Below are 20,230 nucleotides of genomic sequence, written 5' to 3' on the forward strand. Positions count from 1 at the left end.
CGTTAAATTGTGTAATATTTTATTAGCCGTAGCCTGGACATGAGGGAGCTCAGTGGGCCTGCCCAAGAACCCATGCTGCTCACCAGCATCCCTTCAGGTCCAGTGCTTTCCCTTTAACACATCCTCATCAGTGATGGATGTCAATGTAATTTTGTATTTCTTATTTTACACAGCATCATGCCCTAGTTGGAGGACCTTTGCTTTCACAGATGGTGATTCAGCTTCATATTCTGTGCATTGGAGTCTACTTTGCTGCTTGGGTGTTACTGACCAAGTGCACGTTGGAACAAGCACTAGAGAAGAACATTTGCTCACAGAGCAAATGCGCTATATATCATAACAGGACATCTCAGATCATTTTTTTTCTTCTGCTTCAGATGCACTTTGAGTGTCTGCCTGTGGTCCTAATTTGTCCTTTAGTCTTCATTAGGTGTACTAAGTTAGAAAATCTGTGCATACATTATCTGCTCCAAGCAGTGAGGTGCTGCTCAGACTTCACTTGCTGCAACGCATAAGCTGTTGCTTTCTGACAAGAAAGCATTGGGTCACAATACCTAGCAAACTTTCCCTTCCCTTCCCTTCCCTTCCCTTCCCTTCCCTTCCCTTCCCTTCCCTTCCCTTCCCTTCCCTTCCCTTCCCTTCCCTTCCCTTCCCTTCCCTTCCCTTCCCTTCCCTTCCCTTCCCTTCCCTTCCCTTCCCTTCCCTTCCCTTCCCTTCCCTTCCCTTCCCTTCCCTTCCCTTCCCTTCCCTTCCCTTCCCTTCCCTTCCCTTCCCTTCCCTTCCCTTCCCTTCCCTTCCCTTCCCTTCCCTTCCCTTCCCTTCCCTTCCCTTCCCTTCCCTTCCCTTCCCTTCCCTTCCCTTCCCTTCCCTTCCCTTCCCTTCCCCTCCCTTCCCTTCTTTTCCATTCCTTTCCCTTCCCTTTCCAAGGCTGTTTGTTTTTGTTGTTTGTTTGTTTTTGTTTTAATTGAAATGGTTGGTTTCCTTAAACCAAGCTGATTTTCAGACTATTTTATTAAGGTCAGTATTCTTTTATGTAACTGAGTGCTCTTACTCTGAAGAAGACGCTGTGAGTAGGGACTAAATGGTATGAATGAAGCCTGAAGCATTGTATCTTTGCAAAGGAAATTGTTGTGTTCATGCTGGACTGAACACTATCACTCCAGATTCTGTACTGTTTACCAGAACCAGAAACCACAGTTACACATCAAAGTTCCTTTTCAGACAGAAATACAAAGTGTCTAATGTACCCTCTCTTTACAGCGGCTCTGGCATTTGTCAGGCTATTCACTAAAATGAATCAGTTTACAAACCTATTAAAGACTTGTGTGTAGTGTTGTGGAATTAATTTCTATTAGTGAGCTGATAAACGGAGTGTAAGTATTAGTGAGCTAAACAAACAGAGCCCACTTGAACACTAGAGCAAGAGTTAAATGGCAGAGTTACATGGGAGGAAGCCTGGCAGCAGCCAGGACCAAACCTTGCCTTCACAGGGGATCAGATTAATCTCCTGGCTGGCCCAGTGTCATGATCGAACTGCACTCCAAATCTGTGTATAAAATGTCACTAGTCTCTTTTCTTCCTGACATTCCATAAGGCAGAATGACAACTGCTTGAGACCAGTACTGTGATTGCTTATACTGCCAGTAAAAGTCTCACTATGGATCTAAAATGATTCATACAGCCTGCAATTGAGGTTAACTTTGTCTTGAAATTTCATATTCCCTGGCTATTTTATTTTATTTTTTGGTGTAAGGGATGATGTTTTTGTTTGTTTAAGCTGTTTTAGAAATACGCATACTGAGCATGAACCATGGCCCAGCATCACTCAGATCTGCCTAGAATCAGTTCCCTTTTTGTGCAGTGACCTTCTGGGAGCATTTTTGGTTTTGAAGCTGTCTTTTAGAAATGAAAGAGCTAGGGAAAATCATCTCCAGTGCAATTGATGTGGCATTTTGAAGATTCATTTAGTCCCTAGAGGTGATATTACAGATTTTACAGTTACTCTTTCTTTCTTGTAGGCACTTTCTGACTGCACTCCATGGAGGTCCAGGATTTTAGTGCTCTCTGTGCCTAAAGACACAGCAGAGCAAGCTAACGCAGCAAGTGGTGTATGCACGAGGCGTTTTGGAGGAAAGGGGGGATTCTGCCGTCCTCTAGCCTCCTGGTGGCAGCAGTGAACAATTTTCCATACAAGGACCTGCACTTTCCCTGCGAGAACCCCCCTGCCTCGTCCTTCCCGGCCCCCATCACAGCAGAACCGCCGTTGCAGCTTGTGAGTGATGAGGGCATTTTCCTGAATTCCAAGTTTCTGTTTTTATTTTTGTACCGATTGTTTATGATAATAAAATACTTGGATGTTAAGGAGTTTGGATGTCAGGCCAATCTGACCCTCAAGAGTTGGCTTGAACTGCCTGAGGAGCGTGGAGTCCTTTTGATGTCAGTGTGGATCCAGCTTATGCCAGGGTTTGATCACGAAGAATTCACTTCAAAGTCTGACCTTCCTTTTGTGGGTGGCCTGTTGCATTTGTCTTCAGCCTGTGCCTTTGCCTTAATATGCAGCCTTTGGTGAGAAAAAAAATGAAAAGTCTAACTTTTCTACTGAGCAAGGCTGTTCTGGCGTGGGGATGGAGAAACTCCTCTGCACAGTTGTTCTCTCTGTGACAGTGCTGGTTGAATTTAACCATGTGTAGCCACGCTGTCTCGGCAGCCAGAGCAGGGTCTCTGCTCCTTTTCCCAGGTGCTAGTAGAAGTGTTTCAAGCAGTTTCTTCTGCCAGAACAGTTGAAGGAAGGAGGGTTGTGTGGGTATTTGGTGACCTGAAGAACTGTTATAAGGGGTAGTGAACGACTCACTTTCAGGTTTGATACTAGTTCATCTGGTCATTGATAGAAGGGGAAATGCTTTTGCTTCTAAATGGAGCAAATCTGGTTCAGAAGCTAGAATGACCATTTAGAGACATTTCACAGAGTAGAAGTAAGCTCTGAGCAATTTTATTTTGAGAACTCTGATAATCTCTGTCTTGGGAACTACCTGGGGAATGCTTTAATTTTTCTCAGCATATTTCCATTAAATTACCTAAGTACATAAAAAGCTAGTACCTCTGACCTTTCTCTTTTTCAATGCAAGATAAAGAGCTAGATTACAGTCAAATGCCATGTATTTTCTCTACTTCTGAATAAAGAAGTTAATAAAGGTTTTGTAAATAGCAGATAAGCATGAATCAAATATTTTTACATAACATAAAAACAGAACAATCTAAACAGTTAAAGCTACTTTTAAAGCAAGTAGACGTATTTTTTTCCCTCCTAGGTTTATTGATAGTCCTTATTTTTCCCCAGAAATTTTAAAGCTTATTTCATTTATAATCTTAAAATTATACATACTTAAAGACTGAATACTACCGTTTGCCTTAGAAGCCTGGGAATAGCACCAGATGCATATTAATCTATGGCTGTACTCTAGCTACCCCTTTAAGTGCTATCTTTCTGAATGAGAAAAGCAAACAGCTGCTGAATTGCACTGAGAAAGTGATGTTCTTCTAAGACAAGGATTTGTGCAAAAGCTATTCTAATTGGAATTCTTCTCACTGTCTCATGTAGGGACAGACTCCAGACTCCACCATCCCTGCATGCTACTATTTTTTTTTTATTTTTATTTTTTTTACTTCAATAATTCACAGGCCTACAAGAAATAGAAGAAGGAATACTTAGCCGTCTAAAAATGAAGCCAGGCCATCCAGGTAAACAAATTGTTTCTTTGTCTACGAGGGACAACATGTTTGCTAAGTCTGTAGTGAAGCATCATGATAGAACATATTTTCCTTCTCCCTCTGGGACTCATTAATATCTGCAATGAGTTAAAATGGAAGACTTAAGCATGGCCACATTCTGTGAGTTTTCTAATTTATCAGTGTTTTGAGAATCCCCCACTCTGTTTCACCAAAATCTTAGTTATACCAAATTAACATCTCATAAAAAAAGCCCTATCTACTTTAGCTTTGATGGTATTATCCATCTTTGTTGAACCTAAGCATATTTTCCCTTGAAGTGGTTATTTTGAAATCTTTTGATTGTCAAAGCCCTATGGCATTCAAGTAATCAAGATAATCAAGGCTGTCCTGCATTACTTTTGAATGCCATCATGTAGCACTTGGCTATTTCATTTCACAGTAATCTAGGGGCACTTGTGATGCCACTGAAAGTCTTGGTGGCTGTGACAGTAAATTAACTGTGCCCTTCTCAAAAGGAACCATTGTGTCAACACAACAACAAAATGGCAAAAATGCAGTGTTACATTTCAAAACCAGCTGATAAAGATATGCACAGCCCACTGCAGGTAGTGAGGAGTTTGCTCTGTGAGACTATGAACACCTTCCTTCCTCCGGGCTGGTGGAGCTCCTCTGGCCAGTTTGTATAGTAGGAGCATCAGGTAGGGTGTCTAAGGAGTTGGGCAGGTGGGAGGACCTTGCTAGAAACCACCTACAGAAAACGCTGGTACTGACAGAGCTCGGGCATTCCAGGCAACATCCGGTTGGCATTGTGGTGCCTCAATTTTAGGCATAATCTATACTATTGAATTCACAGACTTAAGGTCAGCACCACTACAATTAAATGAGGTAAGGTACAAGGCAGAAAGCTGTGTGGGGTAATACAGTAAAGAAAATGATGAATTTTTAATTAAGGAAAACACAAAACTCTAACTTATGGTTTGCTGGAAAATGCCTTACTTCACTAAGAGCCTGTTCCCCTGCTGCATGAGGCAAGGCAAATGATCCAATTATTAGGAAAGAGAAAAACAACAACTCTGAGTCATTTTTTTGCTTCACGTTTCATGTGGCAGCTGCCGGAGATCTGTCCTCCAAACTGCACACTTCTACCATGTATCTTGCATCAGCATTAGTCAGAGCTCTTCAAATCAAGTTAGGGCACAGACCAATGAAGAATCTAATCCTGCTCCCCCAGACTGTCACATTTGTATGTTAAATCAGCTCATAAGGGAATCATAAAGCAATCACAAAGACACCAAAGCTGCCGTCAGCAAAATGGTGGGATTGGGTGTTGGAGAGAGGAGTGAGGAAAATGTATTGAGGAAGAAGAGCATGCAGCAGGTTCTAGGCAAGTTGAGCTGCCTAGTGTGTGATGCCTTGGTTCAGAGTACTCAGATGGGATTTAGCACTATTGTTTTCTCCTGAAGGAACAGAAATGGGTCTCCTCCATGTCTAAAAGGTTTTTGGCCTCTAACCATTAGGTTATAGAGTATAACCTAGCTATAGAGTATAACGAGTCCTGCCTTCATGTGGCTGCAAGGTGTGGGAACTGCCTCTTAAGTCCTGCCAGCTCCTTCAGACGGAGAAATTAAATTAAGGTGTCCCTTGTCTTGGAATGTTGGGTGGTCACCAAAGTTTAAGTCCTTTAATGGATCTCATCCGATAGATGTAACCTATTGGCTCAAGCTGCACGTTGAAAATGAAGCACAGTTGTGTTTTTGCATACTTTTTACCTGCTGCCCCATTCAACTGCAACAGGGGTCTAAAAGAGAGGCTTCCTGTGACTTAAGGAAGCCACTGGTCCTATTATTGCTGTGCAGAAGGGCCATGCAAATTCATACCACCCCAGAGCCAAAGTAAAGAAGCTATTCTTGTCAGTGAGTGCTGGGATTGTGCCTGCTGCATTGTGTGCAGTCCAGGACAGCAAACATCTATCACAGTCAACTCTCAGGGCTCAGCTGTGCCTTAAAGACACTGTTTAGCTTTTAACAGAGCTGCTCAGCACACAATGTGCTGACTGTCATTCCTAAAGAACAAAATGACAGCTGGGCTTATGATAAGTTTGTCTGGAGGTAGAGAATGAGATGAGCAACTTGGTTACAGATTACCTTCTCACTATGCAAATGAAAAATGTCCCCATGCTTGACACAATTTGTATGGATGTAGCAAAATCAATGAACTTTTTCACCCTCAGCTGTCCCAGGAGTGAGCTTCACACCATTGTCTCCAGCCTGACTCTGAGATTTGAATATGACAATTTATATTCAGCAGTGCACGGCAGACACAACGTGGAAGTTCAGGAATTTTAAAGAGCATCTCTGCTGTCAGGCTGTTTCACAGAAAGAGTGCTGATGAATAACAATCATGTGACTGTTGCCATTGCTTCTTTTTGTTACCCCGTAGTTTATACTATTTGGATGTGGGTATCAATTAAATAACTTTTCTTTCATATCTGTTGCTCGGGTTCCTATCTTTAAAATCCTAGGACTGCTCTTATGTAAAAAGAATATTCCCGGTATACTGTGAACTAATACAAGAAATGCTGGTCCCATCTAATTTTTTTTTTCTTACTGCTATTTGTTGCGTAGTACTTGGGGTAACATGCAAAAGCCAAGCTGTGCAAGAAGGCTGAGTAATTTCAGGAAATAAGGTACTACTGGAGATGGGTTAAGGTGTCAGAAAAGTGTCATTAATATCTGTATATACCAAAGTATCTTGACTTTAAATTATATTTAAATTTGGCTTCGGACAAGAGCTAATAAGATCCTTTTCATGAAAAGTGTTATATTACCTATTACATGTTTCATCTGAGTATTTTTTCAGAACATTTCTCTAACATTTACATCCTGTGACAGGCCTGTTATTTTTCTAACATTTCAATAAGCAGATATATTAAACGTAGTAGAATAAATGTAGATTATCACTTAACCCTAGAGAAGGTATTTGTTTAGAAATGTTTTCAAAGCTGATGACATTTATCAACTCAAAATCCAGATTTTTCCGCTAGATCTTGGCATAATATAGATGATTATGGAGGTGGTGGTGGGGAAAATAGTAAAACCAGCATGTTGCTCACCTAGGCGTGAAAATGGAAGTCACTTGCTGGGATGAAAAGTACAATTGGGACACTGAAGGATAATTACCAGTGCAAGTGGAAGCTGAAAGCTCATGGAGTGTAGATGCTGCTAATATTCAGGAAGACATTCTAGGCTGTTTTCCTGGTTTTGAAAGATGATGCAAAACCAATTTCAGCAATGCAGTCAGTATACTATTTGTTTAAGACTACCCTGGCAGCAGTGAAGAGTCTGACCCTTAATGGCGGCAATTTGTTTCCCTTTGGTTTGGTCATTGGTCTTTGACATTGGTCTGATCGGTTTTAAGGGGTCACATCTTTGCGTGGATCTAATTCAGAGTTTCTGGGTGATTTGTCTGAATAATCTCCTTCCAGATAGCTGATGAGCACTTGAGTGCTGCTCTCAGACTAACAAAGCCAAGAAAAAATAAATCTTTTGTTATAATCTGAGCCTTTTTTCTTTTAAAAGTAACTCATTTCAAAACAGATTTCACCATCTAATTTTTGTTACTTTCAGCCTTTTCAGTTTATCTCCAGTTAGCTTGACTGATCAATTTTCCTTCTTTTCCTTCAGCTTCCCTGTTCCAACCCAACATCCAAGGCATTGCTTATATCAGTGTTGTGGCAAAGGGCGGGCAGCACTTTCTCCGCAGCATTCAGATATTTTCTTCATGGCTCTCCGTGTGAAGTCCACCTTCCCCCTTTCTTTCTTGAGAGCAGTGTACTCGTAGGCCTTCAGCTTGCTGTAATAGTCTGAGAATTTGTTGTAGAGTATGGAGATGGGCATGCCATTCAGGATTATACCGAACGCGATGCAGAGGAATGCGAACAGGCGGCCAAGGTGAGTTTCTGGACACATGTCTCCGTATCCCACTGTAGAGATGCTGACCTACAAGCGAATCAGCAGTCAGTTTATTAGCTGGGAAGAGACATACAAGTGGTTATCTCCTTGTAATCTGTCTAGATTTGCTCAGGGATCAGAGATGATTCAGGAGGTAACATTCTTGCACTTTGCATCACAAAACTGCACTGGCCTTTTTGGATACTGTTAATTTTATGTAAAAGTCCCCAGTTACAACAAGTTAATAAATAAATAAATAAATCCCTCTCCTGCAATAAAGAAAGACAACAGTGCAGTGAGGCACCAGTCAGGAAAATTTTTAAAGACTTTGTCCTGCAGAGGGAATTTCCAAATGTTTCCCCACCAGCGGGTGGATTTGCTCAGCTGTGGATAGAGAGGGCAGCACAAATCCAATGACAACTGCAACCCTGCTACCTCGTTGTGTCACTGGGAACAGGCACCCCTCTGTGTCTAAATCCAGTGTGCTTATGAAAGCCGGTACTTTGTGACTTATTGTGTGTGTTCTATTTTGAGTATTGTGTGTTCTGAGTGTTGAATGTTTATTTTGAGTACCTTTGTTTGTCATATATATACATATGTGAGGTGTGAATGAAAAACACATGAAAAACTTCAGCTAATTGTGAAATATATTTCTATAACGTTTGCACTGTTGGAAGATGTGACCCAGCTGTCTGAAGTTTTTTTATAAAATTGCCTTTAATGTTTACATATATACAAGGACCTAATGAAAAAACACATATCTTTCTCAGTTGTCTAGAAATATTTGCTCACAGTATATGCTTGCAGGTATTTGCAAAACTTTTGCTGAATTTTGTTGAATTTTTATTTGAATGTGTTTTGGGGTAGATGAAAATATCTTCTGTGTGCTTGTGAGTGATGGTATTTTATATTCGCAGTTTATATGAACCTGTGAATTTTGCCATCTCATTGTCTACATAGTTCATAAAGGATCTTTTTCCTGAGCCTTCAAGTTTTTCTCTTTTTAAACTAGGTATGTATGAAGAGCTTTGTTTTATACGGCCTCTATACTGTACCAAGCAATGCAAAACTTTCTTCGTAAAATATAGTTTTAAAAATTCCTGGCTGTTTGCTTACATAGATGTTACATATAAATAATGTACTCCCAAACAGTCAGCATGAAATAACTCCTTTTATGTTCTTCCACTCTATGCATCTTGATTGTTTATAATGTTTACATTTAGTAAACATAACTTATATATCTCTGGCAGGTAAAACTTGCAGGTTTCTGCAATCTGGCACTTCCTTGTAATATTCCTGTGCAAGGTATCTTTTTCAGCCAATGAATTTTACTTATTTATTTATTTATTTCACAGTATCTGAAGAGACTGTTTGTATCTGGTAATATAAAACTTCCACAGAATACAGTACAGGCAGGAGTTTCACTGTAATTCTCTTGTGGCTTTAGCACTGAAATAAGTCTCTGGAAGGTCATGGTGTGCAGCCTGCCATCCTCTAACATGCTAAATAAAATGTTATTTCAAATAGAGAAAGTATTAGGCTACATGAGACAGCACTGGATAAGCATATTTGTAGGATGCACCTGGTGCTTCCTGCGGAATAAAAAGGATTAGTCATTTGGTTTAATGGAAATTAAGTCACTGGATTTGAATGATAATACAGGATAAATATCTCCAAAAATAAATACTGAGATGAGGGCAAGATGTTTATCTCTACCAGCCAGGACAAAACTATTATCCTGTGATAAGGTTCTGTTCCACTGGCACAGTCTTCTACATCACTGTGACAGTTTGGGAGGGAGAGTTGTTCTCTCGGGTGGGTCAGACTGTGGACACTGCTGGATTTTGATGAAATTTGAGTGATCTGTATTTCTTAATTTTTACTTTTAAAGAATGAATAGGCTTTAAAAATTCCTGTGTGCCTCAGAATCACAATGTGCATGCTCCAGCACGTCTTTTGGATACACTCGCTAAGGTAAATAGGCCTTTCTCACATAGTCATGTGGGATTCAGAGGAGTATCTAAATAATCATGGTGTTACCAGTTTGCCGGAGTGATATCTTAAGATTTTTTCATGTATCTTGCATTTTTAGAAATCACTATAAACACATGGGAAACCACCACATTTAATTAGTCACTGCTGAAACAGGGAGGTTGGCCAGGGCCTCCCCAGCTGCTGGCCAGAAGTAGGAATCTTGGACGTGTTGGGGTTGCCATCCTGTGGGCCCCACGCTATGCTGATTGTCCAGCATGAGTTCTTCTGATTCTTTTCCAGTCTGTTTGCCTTGGTTTCCCTGCCTGGGAAGTGATGGGGATGTAGACAGCTACATAGCCAGGTCCAGGGGTCAGAGGTGCCCCTGGAGCCCTGCTATAAAAATGGGTTATGGAGGACAGCATTGGTTGCTGTGAAAGGAAATATACATACCCTGCAAGTGATGGTGGACTAGAACAAGCCTTAGCACAATGCCTTCTGACTTGACTCAGGCTGCTGTAAAGATGCACAGATGCTGCCGCATAAAGAGCTCTTGTTTTCCAGCTCTCTGATGCTGCTGGCTGCAGTACAGGGAGGGATCAGCTTCACTTCTCCCCACAGTCAGCCCACCCCCCCCCCAAAAAAAAAATAACACTTTATTGTATAGATGATAATTGGGAAACTGCCATACTTGAGCATGAAGATTATCTGCTAAGCATCTACTTAGAGCCTGTGCTTCCTTTTCCCAGCCTCCATTGTCTGCTAGTCCTTATCAATCCAGAGGTGTTTCTTTTGTATTTGTAGCTCACCTTGAAGGATATAACTATCATTTTGGTCAGCCAATAGTCTGAGAAAAATTGGTTAGCATACTGGAAATAGTTGCATGGCCATCTTTGATTGTAAATGCTTCTAAGGTGAACCATGAGTTTGGGATGCTGAACCATTCTGCCAGTACACTGTCAGAGCCAGGAGGATTTTAAGTAAGGTGGAGTACTTTAAACTGTCATGGTTCTGTGTTCCCAGCTAAATCTTCATGCCCCTGCAAGAGGTGAACTAAACAACATGGAAAACATTGCCTGAGAAACATCCCTCCACATAACAGAGTGTAGTACAGATCAGTGATAGTTTAGACCTCAAGGAGATGTGCCCAAATGCCTTGGAGCAGAGACCCCCATGGCAGTCTCTAGAAATGAGGTCATTCTGCCTTCCTTTCTAAGTCTTGTCAGCAGAACCTCAGCCAGTTACCCACACTCCAGTTGCTTGGGAAGGGACTAAAATCACACTCTTTCTAGCAAAGGCTGCAAAAATACTCAAGGTGACATTAACCAGACATTAACCCCTCTTACTACAGACTGATGTGGGGGTTCGAACCAGTGACCTAGATGTAGAAGGCAGCCTATCCCATTATAAGCCCCCTGAGCCATTCCACTTATTTTTGCATTCATTCATCCACTCTGGCGTAATACAAATAACCACCAATGTTTTGTGTGTATATATGTGCAGACATGCATCCTGGAAGTGCCACCTAAGGAGCAGAATGCAATCTCTTGTGTAAAACAACCACTGGTCCGAATGAAATTTAATAACCAGAGCTCTGGGACAGTTTGGACTTTGCAAGTTTGCCTGTCCAGAGTACAGTGAATAGTACATAAACCACGTTTTATCAACTTGCAGTTGTATGATGGGTCACAGTAGATTTTCAAAAAGATCAAGAATGAAAATCCCACATCCAGCTGCAACCAGCTAGCCTGATACACTCTTTTTTTTCTTTGCTTGTTTTGGCAACACTGACAATGGGATTTAACGGAGAAATGCTTTTCATTTCTGTCTCTTTTCCCACTTCTTCTTTAAAGGGCAAGTACTGCCTGCATTTGGTCAGAAGGGAATTTCAACACCGTCTGCCTGATTAAGCCTTGATTAAAGCTTACAACTGAGGTGTATGGGTGCATGCATGTGTGTGCGTGAGTGAGTGCGTATGTCCTGTAAGCTCTGAATTCAGAGCAGATGTTCACTGATCTAGGCCTTCTGTTTTCAAGACCGTCAGCAACTCTAGCAGGGGAGGGGAGAAGAGGGTAAAGGAAGGGTGGTGAGGGAAGGGAGGGTCTCTGGCTACCCAGCAAGGCGAGTTGTGTTTACTTACGGCAGCCCACCACCAAGCATGGGGGATGCTGGTGAAGTTGGTACTAGAGACGTCATGCTCCACTGTGTAGACCATGGCAGAGAAGGCGAAGATGCCCATGGCAATGAAGAGCAAAAGGCAGCCCACCTGCTGGTAGCACTGGCGCAAGGTAAAGCCGAAGGCACGCAGCCCTGTGGAGTGGCGGGCCAGCTTGAGAATGCGGAAGATGCGCATGAGGCGCATGATGCGAAGCACTTGTCCCACTTTGCCCACCCGTCCCACCTTCTCGATATCATGCTCATGCTGGGAGCCCCGGCCCCGGGGCTGGTCGTCATCAGCGAAACATTCGAGCAGCAGCTGCAGGTAGAGGGGCAGGATGGCAATGAGGTCCACAGCATTAAGCGCGCTGCTGGCAAAGCGGCGCAGGTCTGGGGTAGAGACCAAGCGCAGCAGGTACTCCAGGGTGAAGAACGCGATGCACAGGGTCTCGATGTGCTCCAGGACAGGCCGACTCTCCCCACTCTTCCGGTCCACCTGCTGCATCTCTTCCACTGTGTTGAGTGCCAGGGCCACCACGGAGATGAGCACAAAGAAGCTGGAGGCCACCGCCATCACTTTGGCGGTGACAGAGGAGAAGGGCTTCTCCATGAGGTTCCAGAGGCGCCAGCGCTGGGGCCCATAGTAGCGCATGTGGTGGAAAAGCTGCTCATTCTCCTGAGCCTCTGCCTGGGAGCGCAGCTCGCGCTGGACCTTCAGCTGCTCGCTCAGCTCGTCGCGGCGCTCCTCGAAGCAGATGCGGCAGCAGCGGGGTGTGTATTTGAGCCGCACGCCCCAGTAGCTCAACTCCTCCAGGAAGCTGCGTGGGCAAAGCTCGTCCCTCACACGCAGCACCCCCGAGGCGTAAAAGTTGTACACCAGCTGGAAGACGGCTGGGTCACGGTCGAAGAAATACTCGTCCACCTGGGCGGCATAGTCATCGCACAGGCCCAGCTGGCAGCGGCGGTCAGTGGAGGTGGCCAGGCGACCCAGGCGGGTCTTGGGGTAGATGGCCACTGCCTGGTAGGTGAGGCGGTAGCTTTGGCCACCGACATTAATGTTCAGCACGGATGAAGTGGATGCCGTGGCTGGGGCTCCAGAGGAAAAGGCAGGGGAGCAAGGAATGGATGATGAGAGCTTGTTTTCTCCCTCAAATGGGTCTCCGGTTGGCCATTTTCCTTGTTCTTTCTCTTCTTCTTCCTCATCTTCATCATCCACATAATAGTTGTAATTCCCCTCCGGTCCAAGGAGCAGCAGGGGCTGGGAGCTCAGCCGGGCAGTGGCAGAAAAGCCACTCTGCTTGTCTAAACACATGCCTTCATCGTCCTTCCTCTTGGCAGGCTGTGGAAGGACATTTGCTGCTTCCCTCTCTCTTCCTTTAGCTTTAAGGAAAGGAAACTGCCTCCTCATGTTAAACTGCAACATACTATTTTCCCTTGCCCTTCTCCCTTCTTATCATTCACCTGGTTGACAAATTACCACCAATCCTTTCCGGTACTAAGAAGAATGACAGTCCTGCTCTCTTCTCTCTTCACCTCGGTGATATCAAGCACAGCGACAGTTCTGCATTTTTCCTCCTGCCAGTCACCACTCCAGTTGCTGTGAAAGCTCAGTGTGGGATATAGACACATGAAGACTGCTGTTGACTGTTTTAATCTTGCTGACAGGGAAGATCTGAGTGCTTAGAGAAGGGGATTTAAGGGCTATTATCCTGTTCCAGCCTCATGTCCCTCAGGCTGTGACGTGAATGATTATGGATCCATAAATCTATGAAAAATCAGTAAGGGGGGAAAAAAAAACGTAGTTTTATTGCTAATAAAAAACCATACATTTCCCTAATTGAAGTATATAGGGATTAAGAATAATCTGAAAATGAAAACATATGAGGAGCAGAGAGAAGAGAGGGAACATTATAGATTTCTTTCATCTACATCAGTATAGTATGTCTTGGTTTACCTTAATGAAAATAATGAATAACTTATATGCAGATATTTTGTGGGGATTCATTATCATAAGTCTTAAAATATTTTCCAAAGATGAGCAAATAAAAATCATTCCTCTTCATTCATGGTTAGCATATCTGCTGTCTGTCTGGTTGCCGGCACAGGTCTCACGCTTCTCTGGACACAGCTCAAGTGAGAGCAGGCATGTGAAGGGGTTTCTAGCACACTGCTTCACTTCAAACTCTTCTTAAGATGCTGAGAAAGGGAACAGGGTGCAAAGCCACTCCCCCCTGTCTTGTAGGGCATGTTTAGTAGCATAAAGCCATGTAAGGTACCTAGCAGGACAGGATAGATTCTTTCTCCTTGTTTTGGTGGAGGTTTCAACCTCAGCCCTCGGTGAGCTGGCTCAAGCATCTCCAGTAACAATGAGCCTCCTGAAAGCCAGGTTGCTTCCCCTTGATGCTGGAAGCACTTCAGCTGAGCTAGAGCTCCTCTAAAGAAGAGGATACACACAATAAACGTATGGCTCCTTCAGCATACTCTTAGTCCCTGAGTTTTTTTTAACACCAGCTCATTAGCCCTGGTATATACAGGCCGGTGCAGGATGGGATGAGGCACTAGGAAACTCTGAAACTAGAAAGCTCTGGCAACACCTTCACAGGTACAGAAAGCTGCAGTGTGAATGCTTGGAGCAGCCAAAAGCTAGGTTTTGTTTTTACTGCTTCTCAGTCAGAAGAAATTCTTGTTGGAAATCTTGAATAATCAGTGACCGTGTTAGCCATCCAAGCAATCTTTCAAGAGCAATTTTATTAAAACATTGACACAAATTCCAAACTACCCCTAGGAACTGAGGATGAGGGGAAGTATCCTGGTTTCCATCCCTGCTCCTCAAACACTTATGCATCTTACCAAGTAACTCAATATATAAGCAATCCCTAAAATGAAGAAGTCTCTGTCTCAAGGAGTGGCAGCCAGGCTTCCTGTTACATCTTTGGCTATGTTACCTTTGTATTCCTTCCTGCTCAGTATCACAACTTCAACATTCCTGGCTTACCTAACAGCAAGGGGCCTACAAAAGGTTAATTCAAACCAGGTTTCCCATGGTAATGAGTGTCTATCAAAAAGGTTTGGTAGGCCTAGCCTGCACCAGAATCATGGTATGTCCCAAAGTGCTGCTGTGGTTGGACCACAGCCGACAGCATGGAACATCTGCCTGTGCACCTGGGCACAGAGACATAATCTGAGCAAATCTGGATCATTATCTTCAGGCCCTGGGAGAAACCAGTGATCTGGAAATAGACCTGTTGCAAGAACTCAGAGATTTCTTATACTTGGGCAGCAGGTGCTCTTAGAAGCTGTTTTGGATTGATGTGATTGAGTTCTGTCCCAGCCTGAGTTCTTGCATACAACACAAAATGATTCTGTTGAAAAAAAAAAAGCCACATAAGCAGAAAAAGTCTGTGAGATTATTAGTTTGACTGATATAAATAGTAAAAAGATCAGCTGCTGTTGAGCATATGTTTCTTCAGGGTCTGGTTAGTGTCAGCTATCCAACAGAAAATGTTCTTCTACCATCATATCTCACCTAATTAATATATTTAGAGGTACTGTAGCCATGAAAGTCTGCCCTTTGGAAATAATACATACGCATAGCTTGCCATCTGTAAAACCAAGTGTTGCACAGTGACTGAACCTGTGTATTGCTAAGGGCTTTCCATCTGCAACCCTTTAGCCTGTCTTCTACCTGCAGCTCCCTACCCTTTCACACAAGCTGTCAGGACATTGTACCCCAGCTCTCCTGCGGCAATATCTTTCCTTTGTTGTTCCCAAGCAGGCAAATAATTTTAGTTTGGTGGCATTATGTGAAAAAATCACCTTTGTTGTGAGAATTACTCTTTCTTTTCCACCTTTTCCCTACCTCCTTGTTGTAGCTTTTACATTTACTAGGTCTTGACAAGGACAAGGTCTTGACAAAAGACATCATAACTGAATGTTTGACAGTACCTCTGTTCTCAGACTGCATACTAATGAAGGCTTCTTCAAGTCACGCTATTTAAGGCCTGTGTTTCTAGCAATTCATATTTAGGTGCTCTTGGGGGTGTTTTGTTTCATGAATTTTCCACTGCCCATTCTCTTTATCTTTCTCGATGCAATAAAGGTAAGGCCCATGTTTATAGGGATTGTCAGTGCCTTATTACAGACACCCATCTGCTTTGCAGTTTTCTTTGAATATTAAAACGTGCTGTGGTTAGTCCTCTGTTAGCAACCTTAGTACAAATTAATGTACAATGTCAGGGCTGTTTCTTTATCCTAAGCAAACTACTTCAGACATAAGAAAAACACTGGTCTGCAATACTATCATTTTACTACCAAAAATTATTGAATGTTTCTTAATCAAGATTCAAGCTAGAGTATAACCACATTCCTCTTGCCAGACTTCACTGTAGTATTTTGTTTTGCTTTTTGTCAGACTTCCTGGTCTCACCTCTGAGAAGTCTCTGGTAAGGCTCATTGCTCACTACTCAAAAGATATATATATATATTTTTTCATACCATGCAGCAGCACGAGCTTCAATTCATGACTGCCAAATGCTAGCAGTTTGTACACCTGGTCTAAGACCTTGGACATTGCTACTAACGAAAGCAAGAAAGGTCACTAGCTTCACTTCTCCTCAGGCTAATCACTTTGACCTATCTTTTCTTGAGAAGGAAACTCTCAGGCACCCAATACACTCTGCTCAAGGTTGCCTGCACTGATGAAATAGGTAAAATAAGATTGCTTTATTTATGTTTTTACTATGTTCTTCCAAGTTCTTTCCAGACATGATTCTGAGATGCTAGATTCTCAGCCTAGATAGACAAGAAAATGAAGTGATCAGGTGGGACTTTCTTCACCCCTATTTTCTTCCTTAGCCATCTCATTCAGTGTACTCATAAGTGTTGGTAGTAGGAATTGCATAACATTTTATTTTATGGGTAGTAGAAGAGACATGAAGACAGTAGTAGCAGTCAGTAGCAGTGGAGAGTGCTGTCCAATCAACCAGTCAGTGTTCTGGATACCAGCTTCCTGAGAACACCATTTTCACAATAGGAAGCTTTAGCTGAAATGGAAGAGGGTCATGAGAAGATGAGTCTGTGTAAGCCTTCAACTTAGGGAGTGCTGACTTTTCCCATGGTAAGGGATCATGTAACTACAATGTTTTTACACTGAGCAAATCACCTTCAGAGCTGAATATGCTTGCCTTGTCTTGACTAAATAAATAAATAAATAACGATTTTTAATTAAAATGACCTTGAAGAATTTATATGGCTCTATATGGCCTCACTGCATTAGTTTCAGACTTGAAACAACATGCTCAGCTATCTGTAGGGAATTGCACTGAAAATTACATAAAGATTTGTTTCAAAGTGTCCAGTCAGACTTTTTCAGTAACACCCAGTGACCTCTCAAGCTATGTTGACAGTGTAGAAAATACTTCTACTGGTGATTATTAATAACCTGATAATTATTAATGTCCTATTTGCTATATTAGGGCACTAAAAAAACCATAATGGGGTTGAAGGCAGACTGACTGACTGTAATGTCTGGTTAAACTGTGAGGGGCGACTCAGGCAGTGGGAAAATTACAATTCTGTTCTGTTCTGTTCAGTTCCCCATACCAATTTGTTATAAACAGTGATTGTCAATAAAGAAAAAAAGAAAAAAAAAGGACAGAAAAAAAAAAAAGAAAGCCTGAGCTCACACTATGCCGCAATAACAGATATGTCTAAAGCTGAAGCAACATTTACTCTACATTCCTCTCCACCCAACTCAGCTGGACTCAGATGCAAGCGACAAAGGGCAAGAGGATCCTTGTTATTCTGTGATTTCAGGTTCTTTGCATCTTACCACCCCTCGCAGACTTTCTCAGCCCTCAAAATGCCATGCGTCTGTTGAAAATAAACAAACAAACAAACAAACAAACAAATAATTCCCTGTTTCTTACTGTATTTCTTTTTTTTTCATGTACCTGGCAACCTTGTTGCTGCAGCTTCCTAGAGGGTGCTTAGAAAGTGCAGAATGAATGGGAAGAGTGAAAGAGTGGGTTAGAGTAGTCAGCACCACCAAGTTGCCCACATCTCTTCCTGCTAACACACTGCAGGAAGCATGTGCCCATGCAATCCCCCAACTCCACCCACTGGTGCTGCCTGCACCACTGGAAAAAGAAAGAGAGGGCAGAGACAGAGGAAGCTGTTGCAGCGAGCCAGCTTCAAGAGTAGGCACCAGGCAGAGAGGGCAAAACATGACCGAGATTAAGCTGGCAGTTTTGTACCTGAGCAGTTAGTCTGTGCCACACAGGGTAACAGCACTGATGTCCAAGGGATGTACCTGATGGGTGAGGAAAAATGCCTAAGCCCAGGGACCCAGGACAAGTTATCTGATCTACCATAGTTGAATGTGTATGCTTAAATGCTCACAGGTATGGAACAAAACAGCTGCAAAATGTGAAGCAAATCTCTCCTTAGTATTTACATTCATATATTTGCCAAAGACTATGAGTGAGATGCAGCCAGTTACTGGTTTCACCTGACATAAGCAACTCTGCTGAGTATTTGTGCCACAGCTTGCCTCATCCCCTCCATGTTGTTTCAACTAGAGGCATTCTGGAAGGGGTGCCCTTCTTTCTCACAAGCCTGGAGACTCTTCCTTGCATCCACTTAAAGTGGTTCATGTTTCTCCTTTGCCACTGACTCTTTCTGTTTTCTGCCAGCATCTCCTCCTGTCTAACCAGCCCACCTAAGTCCCTGCCAATATCCTTTTCACATACCTACAATTCCATGACATCTTTTCTGTATTGCAGTGGACTTCTGCTGATTGTTGTTAAGTTACATTTTTTTTCTTTTTTTTTAACAAATAAAGACACAATTTTTACTGTATATATTTTCTCAGGGAAATATCTCTGCTGTGATATCCCTTAGCATACTCAAGCAGAAGTACCCACAGGAACACAAGGATGGCTTGTCAGCAACAACATACCAACTGATAACCCTGGATCACGTGCATTAACATCTGTGTGCTAGCTCTTATTAGGTTCTAAGCACATTTGATGTATAATTACAAGGAGTAGTTTATACAGATGGTGTTAAAGAATGACAGAATAAAACTTTTTTTTTTTTTTTTTGTAAATACGAGGAATTTTAACTAGCATTGGGTAGGAAGAGCCTGAATCTCTGGACAGAAATAGTAAATGATATTGTAATGGATCGATGCTTGTTCTGTTAAACCTTGAGCCAAACCACGTCTTGTTTGAGGGGTATAATTTGCCTAAGATTTTGCAGTAAGCTGTGAGGAGAAAAGCCAGCAAAACTTCATTTGCTATTTCAAAGAAACCACATGTAACAAGACAAGAAGTGAGGCATGGGAGGCATGTGCAGCCTCATACAGAGAAAGAAAAATCCAGCTTTCCCTGGGTTTTGGCTCTACATTCAGTCCTAGGAGCTTTGCCCATGCATTGCTGAGCAACAAATAGAGAACAAGATCCAAGATCCTGTAGTGTTTTGTCCTGATCTGGATCTACAGCAACTTCAGGCATTTGCATAGAGCACCAGCTACATGGAAGATGAAGGTAAAGTCTTCAGAAGATGATATGCAAATGCAGGCTAGCTTCTCTGGAATTCCAAGAGGCAAGCCAGCCTTTGCAAAGGCATGGACAGCAATAAAAGAGCTGAGCTAGTCATTCATGCAGGTGATGGGTCACCTCACACACATATTCAGACACCCACATATCAAGGAGAGAAATATTACAGTGAATCAAAGGTTGCCAAAGACAGGACATATGGACATAAAGAGCTCCAACAGTTAAGAAAAGAAAGCAGGAATTACCACTAAGTAATACCAAGTATCTCCCAAGTTATGCAAGAGCTAGCTATGACCACAGTCAGCAGAACAGAGTTAATATGGAAAACAGGACAGCACATACATTCGGTAGGATGAAAATATACTGCTGACAGGATCATATTCCTCTGGCTTAATGAGTTCATAACTAGTTTTTACAGGTGGTATGCTGAGTAACAAACTAGGATACAAGCAGTAGAGGGATCAAACAGTATTTTCTGTACTGCATATTGCCAGGCTTTCCATGCGCCTTGCTCGCTGCTGCTTGTAGTGGCTCGTTCATAAATATTAATGGTTCTTCAGACATGGACAGCTGGTCCCAGCCCTGCACGCAAACATTAAAAAGCACAAAACAGCAGCAGAGAGAACAAATTTTACTTAATGGGTGGGAATGAATATCAGCTGTATGTTGGGAAGCTGGAAATATGCTGGAAGCAGAGACCACATGGTGACACTCACACTCCTCTAAATGTTGGGGGGGGGGGGGGAAGGGGATAGTTGGGGGATGGGGAGTGTACAATTGACAGGCTTGATGTTTTCTCAACATTACACCTTTATGGGAAAAAACACTTTTCCTGGTGACAGAATTCAACTGCCAGTTTTACTT

At 42.6% G+C, this 20,230-nt stretch overlaps 1 protein-coding gene across 1 annotated transcript; it reads right to left on the reverse strand.

The window, feature by feature from the left end:
- Positions 1-2,025: 2,025 nt before the first annotated feature.
- KCNV2 (potassium voltage-gated channel modifier subfamily V member 2) lies at positions 2,026-18,562 on the reverse strand. Its single transcript, XM_083817657.1, has 2 exons — positions 11,791-18,562; positions 2,026-7,727 (listed from the first exon to the last, which is right to left on the reverse strand). The coding sequence occupies exons 1-2, from the start codon at positions 13,228-13,230 to the stop codon at positions 7,452-7,454; spliced, it is 1,716 nt and encodes a 571-aa protein (XP_083673783.1). The 5' UTR covers positions 13,231-18,562; the 3' UTR covers positions 2,026-7,451.
- Positions 18,563-20,230: the final 1,668 nt, after the last annotated feature.

This window comes from Anser anser (genome assembly GCF_964211835.1).
Source record: "Anser anser genome assembly, chromosome: Z".
Classification (NCBI taxonomy): Eukaryota; Metazoa; Chordata; class Aves; order Anseriformes; family Anatidae; genus Anser; species Anser anser.

What these genes read in the sequence shown, in the direction of transcription:
- KCNV2 (XM_083817657.1), bottom strand. Translation starts at nt 13,230, where the DNA reads ATGTTGCAGTTTAACATGAGGAGGCAGTTTCCTTTCCTTAAAGCTAAA. An exon ending in ATGCTTGGTGGTGGGCTGCC is followed by an intron (nt 7,728 to 11,790) that starts GTAAGTAAACAC and finishes ATTCGCTTGTAG; the next exon opens with GTCAGCATCTCTACAGTGGG.